This window comes from Betta splendens, chromosome 17, assembly GCF_900634795.4.
Source record: "Betta splendens chromosome 17, fBetSpl5.4, whole genome shotgun sequence".
In the NCBI taxonomy this organism is placed as follows: Eukaryota; Metazoa; Chordata; class Actinopteri; order Anabantiformes; family Osphronemidae; genus Betta; species Betta splendens.
Genome location: NC_040897.2, coordinates 14,811,451 through 14,829,285, shown reverse-complemented (window position 1 = coordinate 14,829,285; position 17,835 = coordinate 14,811,451). Strand labels below are relative to the sequence as shown.

General features: G+C 45.9%; 4 protein-coding genes and 1 long non-coding RNA gene across 11 annotated transcripts; 1 reads left to right on the top strand and 4 right to left on the bottom strand.

Moving 5' to 3' along the window:
* Positions 1 to 844: 844 nt before the first annotated feature.
* On the bottom strand, positions 845 to 10,693 carry gpt (glutamic--pyruvic transaminase). 4 transcript variants are annotated; one of them, XM_029130857.2, is made up of 12 exons: positions 10,565 to 10,693; positions 6,748 to 6,934; positions 4,385 to 4,474; positions 4,118 to 4,226; positions 3,831 to 3,964; positions 3,461 to 3,704; positions 3,298 to 3,377; positions 3,079 to 3,215; positions 2,783 to 2,957; positions 2,243 to 2,398; positions 1,621 to 1,733; positions 845 to 1,450 (listed from the first exon to the last, which is right to left on the bottom strand). In XM_029130857.2, the coding sequence occupies exons 2-12, from the start codon at positions 6,883 to 6,885 to the stop codon at positions 1,360 to 1,362; spliced, it is 1,467 nt and encodes a 488-aa protein (XP_028986690.1). In that variant the 5' UTR covers positions 6,886 to 6,934; positions 10,565 to 10,693; the 3' UTR covers positions 845 to 1,359. The 4 variants fall into 4 exon arrangements, with proteins under 4 accessions (XP_028986690.1, XP_028986689.1, XP_028986691.1 ...); XM_029130856.3 differs by lacking the exon at positions 10,565 to 10,693 and adding an exon at positions 9,924 to 10,064; XM_029130858.3 differs by lacking the exon at positions 10,565 to 10,693 and adding an exon at positions 7,415 to 7,569.
* Positions 7,789 to 10,063, bottom strand: fuz (fuzzy planar cell polarity protein). The gene is made up of 2 exons (XM_029130860.3): positions 9,924 to 10,063; positions 7,789 to 9,613 (listed from the first exon to the last, which is right to left on the bottom strand). The coding sequence occupies exon 2, from the start codon at positions 9,582 to 9,584 to the stop codon at positions 8,292 to 8,294; it is 1,293 nt and encodes a 430-aa protein (XP_028986693.1). The 5' UTR covers positions 9,585 to 9,613; positions 9,924 to 10,063; the 3' UTR covers positions 7,789 to 8,291.
* Positions 10,069 to 11,894, top strand: LOC129603254 (uncharacterized). 2 transcript variants are annotated; one of them, XR_008692992.1, is made up of 2 exons: positions 10,069 to 10,208; positions 11,567 to 11,894. It is a non-coding gene; the product is annotated as an uncharacterized LOC129603254 (long non-coding RNA). The 2 variants fall into 2 exon arrangements; XR_008692993.1 differs by having other exon boundaries at positions 10,071 to 10,208; positions 11,570 to 11,894.
* Positions 11,066 to 12,656, bottom strand: LOC114843956 (guanine nucleotide-binding protein G(I)/G(S)/G(O) subunit gamma-5-like). Of its 2 annotated transcripts, none has more exons than XM_029130865.3 (3): positions 12,431 to 12,656; positions 11,583 to 11,720; positions 11,066 to 11,329 (listed from the first exon to the last, which is right to left on the bottom strand). In XM_029130865.3, the coding sequence occupies exons 1-2, from the start codon at positions 12,503 to 12,505 to the stop codon at positions 11,595 to 11,597; spliced, it is 201 nt and encodes a 66-aa protein (XP_028986698.1). In that variant the 5' UTR covers positions 12,506 to 12,656; the 3' UTR covers positions 11,066 to 11,329; positions 11,583 to 11,594. The 2 variants fall into 2 exon arrangements, with proteins under 2 accessions (XP_028986698.1, XP_028986699.1); XM_029130866.3 differs by having other exon boundaries at positions 11,066 to 11,348; positions 12,431 to 12,505.
* On the bottom strand, positions 12,641 to 17,806 carry ssx2ipa (synovial sarcoma, X breakpoint 2 interacting protein a). Of its 2 annotated transcripts, XM_029130854.2 has the most exons (14): positions 17,675 to 17,806; positions 16,516 to 16,662; positions 16,139 to 16,305; positions 15,843 to 16,052; positions 15,360 to 15,470; positions 15,124 to 15,259; positions 14,950 to 15,025; positions 14,677 to 14,857; positions 14,395 to 14,542; positions 14,092 to 14,228; positions 13,739 to 13,912; positions 13,534 to 13,651; positions 13,275 to 13,428; positions 12,641 to 13,105 (listed from the first exon to the last, which is right to left on the bottom strand). In XM_029130854.2, the coding sequence occupies exons 2-14, from the start codon at positions 16,556 to 16,558 to the stop codon at positions 12,964 to 12,966; spliced, it is 1,797 nt and encodes a 598-aa protein (XP_028986687.1). In that variant the 5' UTR covers positions 16,559 to 16,662; positions 17,675 to 17,806; the 3' UTR covers positions 12,641 to 12,963. The 2 variants fall into 2 exon arrangements, with proteins under 2 accessions (XP_028986687.1, XP_055359559.1); XM_055503584.1 differs by lacking the exons at positions 16,516 to 16,662; positions 17,675 to 17,806 and having other exon boundaries at positions 15,843 to 16,036; positions 16,139 to 16,278.
* Positions 17,807 to 17,835: the final 29 nt, after the last annotated feature.

Genomic DNA, 17,835 nt, shown 5'->3' with positions numbered 1-17,835 from the left:
CCCGAACTAATGATGACCTTTGATTCTCAGGAGACGTCAAAAGATGAGAGGGGAAATGCAAACGCGACCAATTAATTTAGGGTGAAGGGGAGTGGAACGTGTGAGCACGTCACAGCTGGAGCGAATGGTGAGCAGAGACAAATCTCAGGATAATTAGGATTCAAGAGGGCCTTTGTTAAAGATAATTAAAGGTGACAGCCACTGTGGAGCAGAGAGGAGAAGCCCCTTCCAAGTAGAAGCTCCACTTTAACGCCATCCGTCATCGCAGCCTGCCTGCAAACTGCCCCGTAGGCAATAAAACAAATAACAGATGAACCGGGACAGTGGAGCCAGTTCATCAGCGCCGAGGAACCTCCCCGTTAGAGACAGGTTCGACAGCGTATAGACAGGGCACGCGACCCCGAAACCGCAGCAATCCGCCAATCATCAGTTTGGCCACAACATCAATACACAACAACTCAAATTAGGCCTTCATTCAAAACCCGTGTGAAGCGACGGGAACAGGCGAGGCTCGAGTCCGGACTCCGACGGGCCTTTAAGGTGAACTCTATGGATTCATTCAGTGTATCGGGGACTGTCAGTGAGTTGAACCTGCCACTGCCCCACTGATGAATGACCAACAAATGCTGAGCTGTAGTCACAAAGTCGCCATAGAGAACAGAGGACGATTTAAAAAAAAACAGGAAAAGAAGAAAAGAAAAACTAAAAACATGTTCTCTGCTTGTTTTCGCTGCCTCCTTGTGGCCACAAATTATAAAACGCAACCTAAATTGAGAATTCTTTTACATTCTCATTTAAAATGTTTTTTTTTTATTTAAATAAAGAAATTGAGGAGTTGAGGTAATTCACCTTTTGTCTTCCGGTCTTTTTAATCCCACTTACGTTACATTTTTTACCATGCACATAACAGTTCTGTATTCTCTCCCTCTCAGTACAGTTACTGGAATGAAGTGTTTTTTGCCAGTCGTGAAATGTATTCAAAGAATTTAAGCAGCTTCACATATTTTACAGTTTGAATTTCGCAGCTTGGCATCGACACAGACCACCTTCTATATTCACAAACACAGTAACAGTGATGTGTTCTTCAAACGTGGAACGTTAGATGAGGCCATAATCTTATCCCAACATGGCACATTTCTGAATTTGTCCTTGTTTTGAATTTTTGCCTTCATATCAAACAGCGTCTTAAGTTACTGTCCAAAGTCCAAATGAAATCGCTGTAGAGGCTGAAGTGCGTCATCACAGAGACCACCAGAGCCGACGCAGGGAAGGCACTTATTAGTGACAGGTACGTTGGACTAGCTTCTGTTGTGGTTAATGATCCCCCTTTTTGAATGGAGGACAAATTGGTGTAGATATCTAAGAATAGTGCTGGGTGAATTTCTGGTGAAACTCCTGGACCTTATTCAGCAGGATCTGCAGCTTGTCCCTCGGCGGCAAGATGGTCATCCTAGACGGAGGAGGAGACGGAACCTTTAAATTAACCAGCAAAGCCAGATTGGGCAAAGCCTACTCAGAACAAAGTGTTCATTACTGAATGGGTTAAACTTCAGTTTTGGACACATGGCTGTAGAGAAGAAACCATGAATCCAGGATGAAGCAACTATCAGCGTTGTGTACCTGAAGTGGTACGTTCCATCCTTCTGGCCAAAGCCGCTCCCAGGTACGAGGCAGATCCCAGTCTCCTCCAGCATCTTCATGCAGTAGAACATATCTGGCTGCTGACCTTTGTCCTGACAGAGAACAATAACCATTACAGACCAAATGGGGTTTTTCCTGGGGTGTTGTGCACATTTCCAAACAGGTTACTGGGACTGATTATGTGTCAGAGTGAAACTCTACTGTGACCTTAAACTCCGTGAGGGTTTTTAGTGGCTTGGTTCATCTGCCTGGCACCAAATTCTTACTAGCATTCGAGCAACCAGCCATTGGAAATAGTTTGTTCCCTTTACAGACATGGTGGATGAAGCACAGGGCTGAGCATTGGTGAGGAGTCATCCAGTCAAAGCTCGTGTTAGATTTCTAGTGTATGTAAGTGTACGAGACGCTAATTTGCTCGCTGAGGTGTGGACAATGAAAATAAATAACAATTAATACATAGAAGCTTGAAAGGAGCACTGAGAAAAATATGTAACTGTCTTTTTCTTCATTTTTCCCCTACTGTTAATCAGTGTAGTTACTTGAGGTGAAAGTACAACCTTCAAATCAATTACACATTTATAGCAGTGGGTTAAGGACTAACCGTGGCCTCTTTCACGGCTTTTTCAGGAATGATTATGCGAGGGAAGGAATACATGGCGCCCTGCACAGGATTACAGCTGATGCCCTCCACCGTGTTGAGAATCTGCTCTGTAAGCTTGGCCTTCTCTGCTAAGGCACTCAAGGTGGCTGAGCGCTCCTGAGAACAGAACACGGAAAAAGACAGAGAGCAGAGAGAAGCGTGAATCAATGATACGCAAGAGCTTCAATTCTCCTGCTTCACATCTGAGACAGATAAACGATGATGCCAGATGCTTCAAAACAGGTGTAAACAGATCATATGATGAATGCATTAAGACTCACTATGTCATCATCCAAGTAACCAATAGAATATACAACACTACTGCAATACACCAGTAGTAATATGAAGCTCATGAGCATAATTTCTTTTAAAGGAAATCCTAAAATCAATATTTTTGTACCATACTCTAATGTTTTGTATTGAGAAAGCAAAGCAAGAGATATGCTGCACTGGCCTATTGATTATTAGACTAAATAACGAGACCTCTGGGACATCGAGTACCTTGATGAAGTTGTCATACGAGGGCTCCCCAGGCTGTGGAGGGTTGACCACGAGGTCCATTAGAGCCTGACCGGGAACAGGAGGACACAGGCGGACCGACACCAGCTTAGTTAGCTGAGCCTTCACGTCATCGTCCATGTTGATGATCTCCATGTAGCCTCCACGGAAGCCACACCTACGAGGAAAGTCAAAGAGTTATGAGGAGGAGGTAAGAAGGAACACGAGCAGTCAACAAAGTGCACAGCGACTGTCAACATCCAACAGCTTCACGCCAGCATGAAATGAAGGTGACTTACTCTCCCATGTAACACTTTGACGTGGAGTGGAAGGAAGCAAGCTCCACTGTGTCCGAGTACTCGGGCCCCATCTCAAACAGAACCTTCTTGAAAGAGTGGAACTGGCAACCCTCAGCATACACGTTATCCTGGTAAACCTGGCAGGCAGGAGAGGAGGACGGCCGTTAGTTTGTGGAGTAAACGAAGGAGCAGCCGCTTTACGAGGAGCAGAGGAGGTACCTCATCAGCCATGAGGAAGAGTCCTTCCTTGGCTGCAAAGCGGATCACGTCCTCGATGCACTCTCTGCTCTGGACCTGACCTGGAGCCGAACATTCAGAGACAGGGTTTCAGCACGCGCATTGTGCCCTCTAGTGGCTGATCTTTGAACACATGAACGTTTACCAGTTGGGTTTCCAGGGTTGATGATGCACAGAGCCCTGGGATTGCAGTGGTTCCTGGCCTCATCCAGAGCGCGCTGCAGCTCGCTGATGTCCAGGCTCCAACACTTCTCCTCATTTAGGTAATAGTTGATCTGCACAGCGCCCAGTTCGGCCAGCGCAGCAGAGTACAGCGGATACTGAGGTATAGAGATCATGACACCGGTACGGGTCATACCTTCACCACACACCAGCAGCTTCAGCATGGTCTGAAAGGAGCCGAAGGAAAGATGCCGAGTGTGAGTAAGGTCTGACACACATGGTCATATTTTAGAATTAGCTACGCATGCAAGAAAAGGCCTTGTTGCTGCAAATACAAGAGAGCCATATTGTACCATGATGCCATCACTGGCTCCCGTTGTGAGGTAAACGTTGTTTGGGTCGCAGGGCACTCCTCCATCTCTCCGCTCAATGTAGCGCGCCACATCCTGACGCACGGAGTCTATGCCCTGACTGGCACTGTAGGAACCTGAGAGGCATTCACAGGGAAAGGATGGAAATTGTTATAGCGTAAATCTCAGAGAAGAAAAACAACCATTTAACACGCTACAAGGTCATGAAGGGACTGAAGGTGACAATTAGGCAGCTGTGGTGATGAACTGAGTATTGTGCTCCCACACACCCATGCTGTTCCCTCCACAGGACTGCAGAATGCGGCGTGCTCTACTTTTAGCATCATCTGGGAATGTGCTGTCATTGAGCAGTTCAGGGTAGGAGCAGAGGGCCAGAACCTGAAAACAAAGAGCACAAAGGACACAAGATCAAAATACCAGGACGGTTTACGGCACCAGACAAGACAGGAAAAACTGCTTCTGAGGGATAGATGGGTTTCATAGACATTCAGAAGGGTAGGTGGTATTTATAGATGGGAGGGTCAGGGGAGGCAGACCTGTCGGAAGAAAGTGATTGGCTGCTGGCCCATGGCATGTGCATCACCAATGTTCGCCTTGATGACCTCAGCGAATGGCTTCTTCATTCCCTGCAAAGTAAAAGACATCGAGAGAAGTGTGAGTTACGCGGATTTGCTGCTACACTGACGCAGGTAGTGTTCAAACACGACAACGTTTCAACCTCAGCAAACCACATTATCATGATACAAACACACAGGCTTCAACCTGGTCCAAACAGAGGGAGCAGCAGGAAAGCACATGTCAGGAATAATTAGAGGAATATCGAATCAAACGGAGGGATTCATTTACTGTCATCAGGCCAGTAATATAATGTTCCTGAGACATAATCTCTTAAGCAGCTGAGACCACTGGCAGGTGAAGGGCAACGCAGCCAGACAAGTTCACTAGCAGTGTTTACACCAGATGTGAGGAACAGAGCGTTACAGCAGAGAAGCTCCACGTGGGACATCACGCAGGCGCTGCTGGAAGCAAAACAACCTGTTTGTTTGATTTCCCCCATCCAGGGCAGATTTTACGAAACCAGGGCACGGGAGGCGTCTCCGAGTCTGGACCAGTAACACTATACGAGGCGGATAACACCCCTAGGTCAAAAAACTGCCCATTCACGATGAAGGGCTTTTAGAAACAAACTGACCTCTGCCCCAGAGACACAACTCCAGCGCTGTTTGAGCTTTAACGCTCCTGGACACAAGGTGGAACAGCTCAGTATTAATACTTCTCATTTCCAAGCAGTGAAAGCCTGTAAATAAAATTTAGGCTAGAACAGCATGGAGTGAGGATAACAGAGCCGATTCCCACCGGAGCTTCTAAACTCTTCATAGGCGGTGAAGAGGAAACAGTTTGCGTGCTGTGCTGCATTCCAGCAGAACATGAGGAAGTAATTTGACCAAAACTCTGCGTGTGTGTCTATGTGCTGTCCCCATCCACTGTCAGCTCGCAGCTCATTAGGACACAACAAAGACCGCAAAGTACTGTAATAGCTGCATGGGAACACGTTATCTGTTAACTGGTGCACTCGGTCGGCTCAGCCGGGCTTTTTTCTCTTCACCCTGGAGAAAAACACAGTAATAGGAAACCCAGACAGGGGAACACGGAGCACTTTCATTTGTGTGTTTAAAAGGCAAAAGGAAGAATATCACTGTGACCTGTTTCTCAAAGTAAGACAACACCACTGTTTGAGGAAGGCGGTGCTCGAACAAGAGGAAAAGGCCTTGGTAAAAAAATGCCTCCTGATTTCTTTGCATCGACGTTTCTTAGTGAGCTGAGAGAACTGAAACTGTTACACTGGACACTTTTACCAAACTAAAGGACCCCTGTCTGTCTTTTCCACGGCAGCAGCACAAAAAAACTAAGAAATCACACCCATTAAATAAAACCTGAAAGACCTGCTCAAACTCCTGTATTGTGGATAAAGAATATTAAACTTTGCATGCGATACCATGATCAGCTGAAGAGTAAACGGGTCAGGAGGAACTCAGTGCTGCTGACTGGTCCGGGTTTAAAAGGTTGTCGGTACGACGCCAGCGCCTGCAGGCACACACCAGCGGCCGTTCACCTGAGCAAGAACCTGTTCGCAGGCTCGTCCCTTCCCGAGCAGAGCACTCAGGAGATTTTATTTCACAGCAGACTGCACTCGGTACACTAACAGCTCGTTGCCACATCACCATAAACAGTGAAAGAGAAAGGGATAGGACAGTCAGTGCAGACAGAGAGGGGAAAAGGAAAAGCACCAAGGAGCTGCACAGACAAGTCAATAACCTGGAAAAGACCAATAAAAATAGATCTAAAACCTTCTTCACTTTTGATACAGGACTGTTTTTACACTTCATGCATGTTAGAGATTTACACTGAGCCTCAGTCATATAGTCTAATCCTTATCTGTACTATTGGGCTGATTGATTCAGAGCCTGAACTTTCACCACAATCTTAAGTGGTTACATCTGATCCCAAACAGAGAGTGGAGAATAACATCAAGTACATGATTCAGATAATAATCTAAAATGAGTGTATAACTATCACCCTGCCCCCGTATGACTAACTACCTGATGGACTTTGATAGGAGGGCATTTAAGCAGTCTAGCACATGATTTCTCCCAAGGTAATGTTTACATCATGATGGAAAATTAACCAGGGATGAGAAGCTGTTTATGGCACCAAATGGATCGATGCCTGAGTAAAACCAGTAAGAAGGCATGGGGGCCCATGCATCCAGCCACAGACTGGACATACAGAGGTCACAGCTGTTCATCGTTTAAAAGGCCTGCTAACAGAACTACAAGCTTGTGTTGTGAAGCGAGGCTGATGTAAAAAGCTGATGAGGGCAGAAGGTCTGAACACCAACCTCTGAGAGCTCCCTCTCCAGCTCCACGGCCCGGGCCACGATGGGGCCCCTCACTGCGTACTCCACATTCTTCACCGTGGGGTTCATGGTGTCGATGGTCAGCACCTTGGCCCGCGGCACCACTCCGTTCTCGCTCATTTTCGCTTTCGGGAGTCCGCGTCGCGTCGCACTCAGACTCGATAACGTCCTGCCGGGAGGAGATGCAGAGACAGGGGGTGAGCTCAGTGCACGCGCCGGCTGCGCTCCGTTGCCACCGGCCGATCGTTCGCTCCTCCCGCGGTCCAGCAGCCGGACATTTCTCGGCGCCAGCAGCCGCCACCGCATGGCCGACATGGACCTGTGTGGGTTCAACCAGAACTCAGGTGGGTCACGGTAACGCGCGTCTCGCCGCCGCCGCTCGCTGAGCAGAGTGGACTCAAAGTGCAGTGAACGCGCTCCTAAAACAGACACGGCCTCAGACCTTTGGACCCGTCACAGGCGATGGTAAAGAAGCTGCAACCAAACTGTGACAAAGGTCCGCTCGGCTGCGCCCACGCGCGCGCGCTCAACTTTCCACTCGGGATTTTTGGGGTTGTGTTCCCTGCACGCATGGCAACGCGACAACCACCCTCCCCCTCCGCGCGCCCCCGCGTCCGTCCCACCCCCACCTCCCCGGCGTCCCACGCACCGGGATGCTGTCAATCAGGCTCGGTTCTCCAATTACTGGGCCCAGACGGCTGTGGGCTACGGACGTGGCGCAGTGACACACAGCGGACTCCGTTCGGCGGGACTCGGCGGCTCGTCCTGAGGGCTCCACGCGGTTTGGGAGGAGACGCGTTGGAGAAGAAACGCGATCGTGCACGCTCCTCCTATTTGGAGCACAACGCGATCATTTGGAGAAAATGCAAATTCCTGATTAGACATGAGCAGACTTGTGCTATAAGAGTAGTGTAAAACATGCTAAAACTTGCACCAATTATAGATTTATAGAGTTCAGCTGCAGTGGATAAGTTCAAACAACATACATACTAAAATGTACACATTCACAGAAATGAGCCTGTGTGACTATACTTAAAACTCAGTGGCTTTTTATTAATTAATTAATCTAAAAACACTCTACTTTAGCCATATTGCTCAAAATGAGTGTCAGACATGGAAAAACATTAATACATTACTATTGTACAGTGAAACGTGTACTACAAAGCTTAACCTTATTTAAAGTATTACATCACCAGCCGTAAGAAAATATGAATCAGTCAGAGATATTGTAAAATATAGTTTGTTACTTTCTATATTACTGCAACCAAACAAGTTATTTGGATTCAAAGTTAAATTACTGTCAAACAAACAATATACACGTTTAGCCCAGTGTATAATTTGCATGTGATTTACCAACACAGTTTGATTAAGCGTCACTCAGTAACCAGATTCTAAAAGGGAAACTCAGACTGGCTTTAACTGCTACTAAAGACACAGCCTTGGCTCTAGTGTTCTCCATGCGCTTATAATCATCAGTAAACATAGCACAGAAGTCACAATAACTGATAACAAGGTCAACACTTCCATTATAACCCAGTAGCTGCAACTACATCAGAGAGCGTCTGTGTGGCTGCTGTGCGCAGTACAAAGGTGGGCACTGATGGTGGGAAGAGCAGGAAGAGCTGGTGCTGCGGTGTCTGCAGTGCATAGCTTTTGCATTCTTCTGTGACTAGATAGCACTGTAGTGGCTGGTGGGAGAATCCACGGGCAAAGTCATTGGCACGGCCTCTCGGACCGCTCTCCTCCGTGGAGACGCACACAGACTCCTCCTGCGTGAAGTAGCGTGTGGTGCTGAATATGTAGAAGAGCTTCAGTAGCTCCCAGCAGCGAGCCTTCGAGGGCGGAGGAGCGTCTGCGAGTGGATGGAGCACAGAGGAGACGGAACGGCGAGTTTCCCGGTTAATGAGAAGGAGTGCGAGCACGTCGGGCCGCAGGTTGACGGCCTGCGGCACGCAGCGCTCCCCGACAGCGAGGCAGTCTCTCAGGGTCTCCACCAGGGGTGCCCAGAAGCGGCCCACCAGCCCAGTCTCGGCTGTGTGCAGGGAAGGGCTGGGCCCGCACAGCACGCACACATCTGCCCCCGGCAGCAGCTGGAAGCGGAGCAGGCGGTGGGCCACGGTGGGGCTGCCATGAGGAAGGAAGACTGGATAATCACACGAGGCAGAAGCGGAGTCCGAGAGGGACCGGATTAACGCTGAAAGCAGCACAACCTCCTGAGGTGCTAAACGCCACCACTTCTCGGTGGCTGCAGCTATTCGCCCGTGGATGATGAGACAGCCGAACTCGCTGTCTGCAGCCTCAGCAAAGCCGTCCACGGCCTCTTGAAGGAGAGTGGGGTTGGGAGGCAGCAGTAAATCGGCGCAGTGTGTCAGGCTGCCCAAGACGCCCTCCTGCCTCTCCTCCAGCATCTGATCGATGAGGCCGAAGCAGGAGCGCAGGTCCCTCTTCAGCCGCTCCACGTTCCTTATGTTGGCCAGCTCATCCTGCCCCAAAACCAGCACCATGCAGTTCCACACATTCTCCAGGAGGCGCTGCAGCCGAACCTCCTCCTCCCTGCTGCAGCCCACGCCACCTTGTCCCCCTCCATTCACAGCGATGAGCATCACGCTGTCCTGGAAGACCCTCCACACGACCTTGCCTCCACCTTCAGTCTCGCAGCCGGACAGTACCACTCCCTGACCGCCCCCGAACATGTGAACCCCATTCAGGGAGCCGATGACAGAGAAAGGCAGCTGTTTGGAGGCCCCCCTTGTAAAAAGAGGAACCCCGCTGCTGGCCGTGAGACAGAGCAGCTGCGTTGATCCATCCTGGAGCATCATTATGGGCTTTAACTAGCGCTGGCTCACTCCTGTAGTCAACAGATTTGCTTTTCAGTGGCAGCAGATTAACGTTACTGAGTCATGTTTATTAACCTGTGACTCACTAAGGCCAGGTCCGACGTAAACAGTGGTCAGGTACTTGTAAATCTGGTTCTAGCGTTGCATCAGCGAGGGCGTGAGCGGTTCGCATCAGTCTCATTAAAACGATTTACGCAAAACTGACAGAACGAGAAAAAGCGAGACACAGCCCCACATGCAGCACATCTAGTTATCACTAACCTGGACCCGTCACCGTTCTACCAGGCAGCCATAACAAGCTAGGTTAACAAAAGAAGTTACCGTCGTTTCCACAGTAACGATGTCCCATGATTCATTCTTCAAACTGGTGAGGAGCGTTTCATCCCGCTGGTCGAGCTGCAGCTGTAAGTTACGGGCTCTGTTACATCCGCCGAAGGAGCGGCAGCGCAGCGCCGACCTGGGTTCAGTTTAATTCAGCGCCCTTTACAGCATGTTCAGTCTGCGAAGTTACTAGCGTCGCTGCCATGTATCGTCCGCTATTTCGGTTCTCGCGAGACTCGGATCAACCGCGTAACAATACGAAGTTGCTCAACCAGAGCCCTAGAGGTACAGGTTGCTACAGTGAGCCTGCGACACCGCGTTTTTGTAGCGGAGTTGCTTCAATGCATTGTTTCATTTTTCATGTGCCGACCAGACGCTTTGTCCCTACGGTCATTATACACTATAACAAGATCAAACATTAGACCTTAAGGGAAACTACGGATCATTTTATTAATTAATGTCAGTATTTGTTTTCATTTGTTAGCTGTTCAGTTAAGTAGCTTAGCATCATTTAGGCGGTAAATTAGCTCCATGATTACGTGCTGAAATGCTGTAAAGATTAGTGTCAGTATCCCGCAGTACCTCTTGTTAAGTCATAAATATAATGGCTGTTAGTATTAAAAGAACTGTCCACTTGTTACCTTAAGTTAAAATGTTGAAAACACCAAGCTCAACAGCGCCGCTGCTAGCCTGCAGTGTTTAGTGCTAGAATCCATGGTCCGCCATTGTTCTTCTGATGACGTCATTGACCAGAACTTCCTGGTGTCGCCACTAGATGGCGCATTCGAGCAGCATACCATAATGTTTTATGAAGTGAGGACAGTTTACCATCAGTTAATTCTTGTAAAGTATATTTATTTTATTGTGTCCGATAAAGGAACCAACCCTACTATTTTACCCTTAAATAACCATTAAAAAATGTCCTGTTAATGTAAGCACTTGCATCACTGACCATGATCTTCAGCAGTGTGTATTGTAGTGGAACCACACATCCAGTAGCCAAATATGTTTTCCTTATTGTTTTTAGATTACTCACGAAATCTAAAGTAGTTTAGAACATCTGGCAGCACTTCTTAAGAAGCAGTTGTCTCTTATGCAACATTTACCAATAGCAAAAAAAACTGGCAAGAAAGCAGAACTGGTAATAGTAAAGAATGTTTTATTCATTAAATACAAAAACAGTTATGACTAAAATAGCACAAATAGAAAAGGCACAATAAATTTACTTAAAAATCACACTGTGCCGTGAAAAATAAAACCGCCTCCTTTCTTCTACTGTGGCTGAAAATAGATGGTCACCATCCTGAAAATGAGTTCTACACTCGAGAGATCCTGTGGCAGTATAATGGCTTGGCATGAGGAGCAGTGTTGAGGTCAACTTTTCCCTGTAGAATCAAAATGAAGGCCTGCAAAAAAAGACAGGGGCTGAAATAGAAATATCTAGCATAAATATAGTATATATGTAAAAAGTGTTTTATAGCAGCTAGGGGTTAAACCATAATTAGACTAAATTAGTTCACATGGTTTTGATTTCCTATACTATAATCAGTTGCTTTCATTTCTACAGATACTGTTTATAATTAAGTTAAGCTCATCACCATACAAAAGAACTGTCTGTTTGTGTGTGTGTGTGTGTGTGTCAGCAGGACCACCGCTCACCAGTGAGTAGTTTCATAAGAAGGAGCAGACCTTCTGCGGCCTGAAGGGGTTGGTGCTGGAGGACACGCCGGTGAGCAGAGGGTCGTGTAAGGCGTTCTGTATGCAGAACTGTTGAAGCTCTGCAGCTGCCTGGGAAACCTGGACATAAAGCAAGACAATGGGACAGACTTCACAGTGTCAGCCCTTTACGCTGAAAAACAAAACCACGTGACGTGGTTTCAAAGGATATGTCATTTGTAAATGCTTGATTCGTGATTGTGAGGAACACCTGAAAAATGACCACCCTCTACACTAATAAACTATTAAACTACAGCCTTTAGAACGGAGCATTCCTCTTGTCCAGTGATTAGAACGGGCTAATACACAGCGGTAGCTACATGGATTATTATTACTATAATATTAACATTTTCTGGTTTCTTAGAGACCCCAGAACCGCTTGCATCTAGTGACTGGTGGGATAAATTATTCATGTAAATTGGGACATTCAGCCTTTGTCAGGTTTATTTAAAGTTGTTGCCGATCGTGATGATTTTATGTTGGGGCAGTGTAGCTTAGCTTACATTACCTTGACCGCCACCTGGGGACTGAAATATTGAACTAGAGATGTAGGGTCGTCATTAGCTCATTAAATCATTCGCTGAAGATTTTAAACGTATTGTCCAACCCATTAGATCACTTGTTTGATCGACGTTAAGACTTCCTCTGTGCCCAAACTACGCCCTGACACCGCTAACCACCGCTGCTAGCCGTTAGCCCTTGGCATCAGCTAGCATAGTTAGCGGATCAGAACAACGGTCCGGATCTCTCCCGTTTTTATTACTGCAAAGGAAAACGTGAGCCCATTTTACCTTCACTCGATTTATGCTCGCCTCGAAACGAAGCTGCTGTACGATCTTTCTCATCACTACAAGATTTGAGGACATTTTCGACTTGTGGAAAAGAATACACGGCGAGCGGTGCTGGAAATCCTGGGGTGGATGCTACGACGAAGGCGGAACCGACATCCGGATCCGCGGCTCCCAGTCGACAACATTGGGCGACGAACGGAAGACAGCACGTTCATTAAAAATACCTTTATTGTATAGACACACCTCACGTGGTTCCAATAAAACGTATTTTACACATGTAAATAATTTAAAATAAAAACCTGAAAAATGTTTATTAGCTACTTTGTTGATACTTTCCTTAGCTTAAAATATGAGCTTTAAGTTATTAGTACAGAAAAGAGTTAACAGCAGATTTATTATTAAAGTGCTTTCTTGTGGGGTGAGTTCTGGCGAATCATCAGTCCATGTGATCATGAAGCAATCAAGTCGGTGGGTATCAGCAGCTACAGACTGGGTCCAGTGTATTCATTACACTAAAAGGCACTGGAGGTTCTTCAGCTGAGGCTGTTCTCATCTTCACCCAGAGAGAAAATGCTCAAGTCTCCACATCGAGCTCTGTGTTTAGACTTCAGAGCATCTCCATCTTCAATTGCGCTGGATTCCTGCCAGCGGCCTCGATTTGAAGGTCTGGAAGAACTGAAATTGACAACCATAGATTAACTGTTTCAAAATGACAACAACATGGTTTCATCCTTATGCACACGTACCTATAAGCCTTTGCAGTTTTATTTAAAAGTGGCAGTGTGAAGTGAACCAGTATGAAAATGTAACTAAATACAAATGATCAAAGACAGAAAAGTGGCACCTGCTGTCTGGTATCAGGCGGAGTGTCCGGTAAAGTTCCGCTGTAGATGGCACAAAAGCATTTTGTGCAGGTTTAGGAGTGGAGAATGTAGCATATGTTGACGATTTGGCCACCCGAGACTTTGTTGATGACATTCTTGTCTCTGGCTCACTTTCTGTAATGAAGGTGGTAAAAATCAAACGAACGAAAAAAAGTCTTATTTGAAGAAATGTGGGATCTTTTAGCTGCTGGAGAGACTGTTTAAGTTGGACTGACTCACTGATTGATAAGGCACTATGCCCATCAGACGAGGAGCATCTCCTGCGGTCTGTGAAAGGAGTCATGTTCAAAAACTGATTCTTGAGCCAGGAGGCACGGTCCTCTTCAAAGGCCTTTTTCTGATTTATTGGAAAGGAGAAAAGCAATTACACCAAAACCAGCCTGTGTGGAATTAGTATGTGGCACCCATCAGAAGACTTGTGTACCTCTCGCCCCAGGCGAATGGCAGCCTCTGTGAAGTTCTTACGCTCTCTTTCAAAGTTTCTCTTCTGTTCCTCAAAAAGCCTCCATTCCTCTTTAAGACGCTCTTTCTCCTCCAGTGTGTAGCAGTCATTTAGAAGAGCCGCAGTCTCATCGTCAAATGATGGGTTGAGTTGTTGCTACTCAGGCAGGAAAAAATAAGATAAATTCAATAGAGCTTTTGAAATAAGATTCAGAATTAGATTAATGACAGTGTATTCAGTTGTTATATCTCCTTCATGTACAACTCTTACAATATGAACTGTTAAGGGAAAAAGTAATGTCCCAAAGCCATTTTTGGTCTCAAACAATAACTGACCTGGAGGAGCTGCTGCTGTGCGTGAATAAACTCTTTGCATTGCTGAACTTCACACCTCATCCTCTCCATCTCATCCTCATGTGCTTCCCTTGGTATCACCTCCTTGTTGGAGTCCAAATGATTCTGCATTTGAGATGCTTGACAAACAAAAACGTTCTTATTTTTATCAGAAGTCTGTCAATGCTAAAGAGAGTTTGCAATTTTCCCCTTATGCAACTTGTTTTGCAAATAAACATTTTACAGATCTGTAAAAGGACCAATAGTTTTGCAGTAATTGGGGATTTGTTCAAGTGCTTCTTGTACCTTGGCTGTCTAACTTCTCCATGTGGCTCCTCAGTTTTCTCCACTGCTGGCGGATACTGTTGGTCAGCTGTTCTTTAGCGTGCTCACACGACTGGTCCAGCGTTTCACGGCTACAGTCACCTGCCTTCTCCTCTCCATCTGAATCAGCCTAAAGCACGAACAGGAACTGATCAACATGCATTTACAAATTTACAACAAGTGAGGTGATTTCAGGTCTAATCGTGAATGTGATACAAGAACCAGAGTCAAATCAGTCAACCACACACACACAATAATAAATACCTGCTCATGGCTGTCGTCAGCATCTGCTCCTTTTATAGGCGACTGGCGTGTGCTCAGGATATGCATGATCTCCTTCTTCATCTGCTGGAGGACTTTCTTAAGCTCAGCGTTCTCAACCATCAGAGCTTTTTGACTCGCTTCATAGTCACTGAGCAAAGATTTGTACATCTCACCTTCATGGCTGCAGATAGCAATATAACAAGTATTCATAGTTAACATCACATGTTCCAAAAAAAGTACAGTAAACAAAGTGACACGAGAGGCCAACAGTACCTAGATGTTGTTTTAGCAGTCTTCCAGTGGCTTCTTTTTCCATCTGACCGTCCCAAACAATTTAGTACATCAATAGCTGTTTAGGAGGAAATACAAGGCCAAAACAAAAACATTAGCTTGTTCTTGAATTCAAATGAACAACTTATGGATATGTTTGATAGATTTGATGTTTACCAAGTTTCTTATCCTTTCTGTCAACCAGTAGCTGTCCCAGACGTTCCTTGAGCTTTGCAGCTTCTCTCTCTTTCCTCTTCGCATCATGGTTGTACTGAGAGGCACGACTAGAAATGATACTCTGGAGCTTCTGAACCTGCCAGGTTTAATTACCCAGATATAATTAAATCATTATTTGTTTTCTTGATTAGTACTTTAACTTTACTATGTGAGTGTGGAGTAAAAGGCACCTGTACCTCATCTTTTTCAGTTTTCAAGCAGTTCTGCAAAGTCTTGATTTTCAGTTGCAGCTGACGTTCTGTCTCATGTAGACCTGATTTCTCCCTTATCGATAGTTCCAGCTGATCCTGGATAGACATACACATAACGATTAGGGGCACCGTTTGAGTTTAACGTGTGAACAGCTAAGGGTTATGTCTTATTTAAGGCACAAAGTAAATACAGTGCACAGATAGCAAATCTGCCATTTTGAAAGTTTTACCATGAAATTGAAACTGTTATTATAGTTATATAGTCAACATTCATCGGACTGCTAGTAGCTTGTTATTATTTAGAAAGAAACAGGAGGAAAAGCCCGGAGCTACACCTTTTCTGCCCTCTAGTGGCCAAATATTCATTACTACAGAATTATCTCTAAGACATGTTGTACAGGTTGTTACAATATTTGTATTTTAAGACAAATGCTGAAGATAAATGTTTAAAACAACAATCATACTTGCCTTTAATCTGGAGTTGCTCATTTGCATATGTTCCAAGGAGCTTGACTTTTTCAGCTGTTCTTTCTCCAGCGCTTCCAAAGTGCACATGTTTCGCCTGTGGATCTGTAGCAACTCGTACATGGCGTTCAGAGCTGGCACTGTGTTCAAGCTGGCTCCCCCTGGTGAGCTGGCCTCGATACATGTGGAAGACAGGCCTAGGGAGGCAAGCTCCTATGAATAGACCACACATGTCATCGTCATCTTAGCTTTTTTATTTAAGTAAATACTGTATATTTATGTACAAAGACTTAGAGTACCTGATTGATGTATGAAATGCACTGAGTAATATTATCCTCTGTACAGAAGGCACTTATCACACTGTAGGAACTTTTAGATAGAGCCACAGAGGGATACATTGAGAGAACGTTGTTTTGTCTCGAGGGAGACATGGTCACATGGGATATGCTGGAGATATCATAGTTTCCTAGAGGGAGAAGATAGAAACAGTCAAATGATTGTCAATTCCATCTGCTGTACTTTCTTTGGCCTGGAAAGTTTGGAACTGGGTTGCTACTCTACAATGAGAACACAAATGTGGGTCACCTTTATCAGATCCCAAAAAAGCATCGCTTAGAGGCTTTTCTCTCACTGCGAAGTATTTTAACAGACCCACTCAATTAGCAGAGAAACGTACCCATAGAGGTCTCCGTTGGCACTGGTGTCCACCACTCTCCCATATCATCGACGCATCAGTACACAGGGATGTGAGGTCATGAGTTATCAGCCAAGAGGTGGATTAGCAGTCAGGCTGTGGATCAGAGGCTCTCACTGGAACAAAACCCTGCAATGGAGCATCGAGCCATGAAACCAACTACACAAATCTGTGCTGCTTCTCTCACAGGATTAACTGTCAGATGTGGGCCAGGGATGGTTAGATTGGGGTTTAAGAGAGGCCTCCTATTGGCTGTCACCATATAAGTTGCGGGATAGTAGGATGATCTCAGCATCAGACCAACGGATTTACAAAAAGATAAAAGTAGAAGAATGCATCACAGAGACTCTAATAATGTGAATGCACGTTTTTGCCCTTGGTGCATTTGGCTCTATTCTATGACCTAGACATGTTATGGTGGAACAAGCTAAACCAGACAGAGCCACCTGCCACTCCCACAACTATTATGTAGTTGTGTTCATGAGCTGCAACACAGTGCACGTTAAGCTGATGGGCAAAACATGTCTGCGGCACTGTTTAGTAACTCATGAAGCCTGAAATGCCTGGGTTCACGTGTTAATGAGGTCAGTAAACACAGGCCACTGGCTCACACGGGTTTATCTAACCAACAAGGAAACACAACCTTTATCTCTCTCACACACACACGCACACGCACAAAGATAGCATGTTTTTCAGGCTTAATTTAGTCAATCAAGAAACACAAACGACACCGCGACCAGGATTACAGATTAAGATTACTTTCAAATTAACCACAAGTACGTAAAACGGTAACGATCTTTACTAATGCTAGCTAATCCGGTTTGCTAATACAGCTCAGAGTCATGTTCTATTAAAAATATACTGAAGTCATGTGAGTTAAGCGTTAAGACTCCAACTCTGGTTCATTTCAACCGCAGTCGACGCTCCTGACGCTGGTTGAGTTCCTCGCTAACATCGTCCAGCTCGTCACGTCAGCGGTAATTCCCCTCGCACTCCTGGCTAACCTGGATGCTAAGGTAAACACCTTAACAAGGTTAGGTCAGACAGTTGCCAGGTTCGGTCTTGACGTCAGTACTAAGTGCTGTTAAAGTGCCTCTTCGTCAAAACAACGACGTTCAGGTGTCAGTGTGTTATCGCTTACCTCCGTGCGTCCGCCCGCCTGTGAGAAGCAGCCGCTGATTGAATGTGTTTTTTTAAACTCTAATGCTCCGCTGGCTGCGGACAAAACGGTGCCGTCATTGGAGGTAGCGTTGTTAGGCAACCAGTGTCTGAGTTGTGCATTGGACGTCAACACGCGCACGA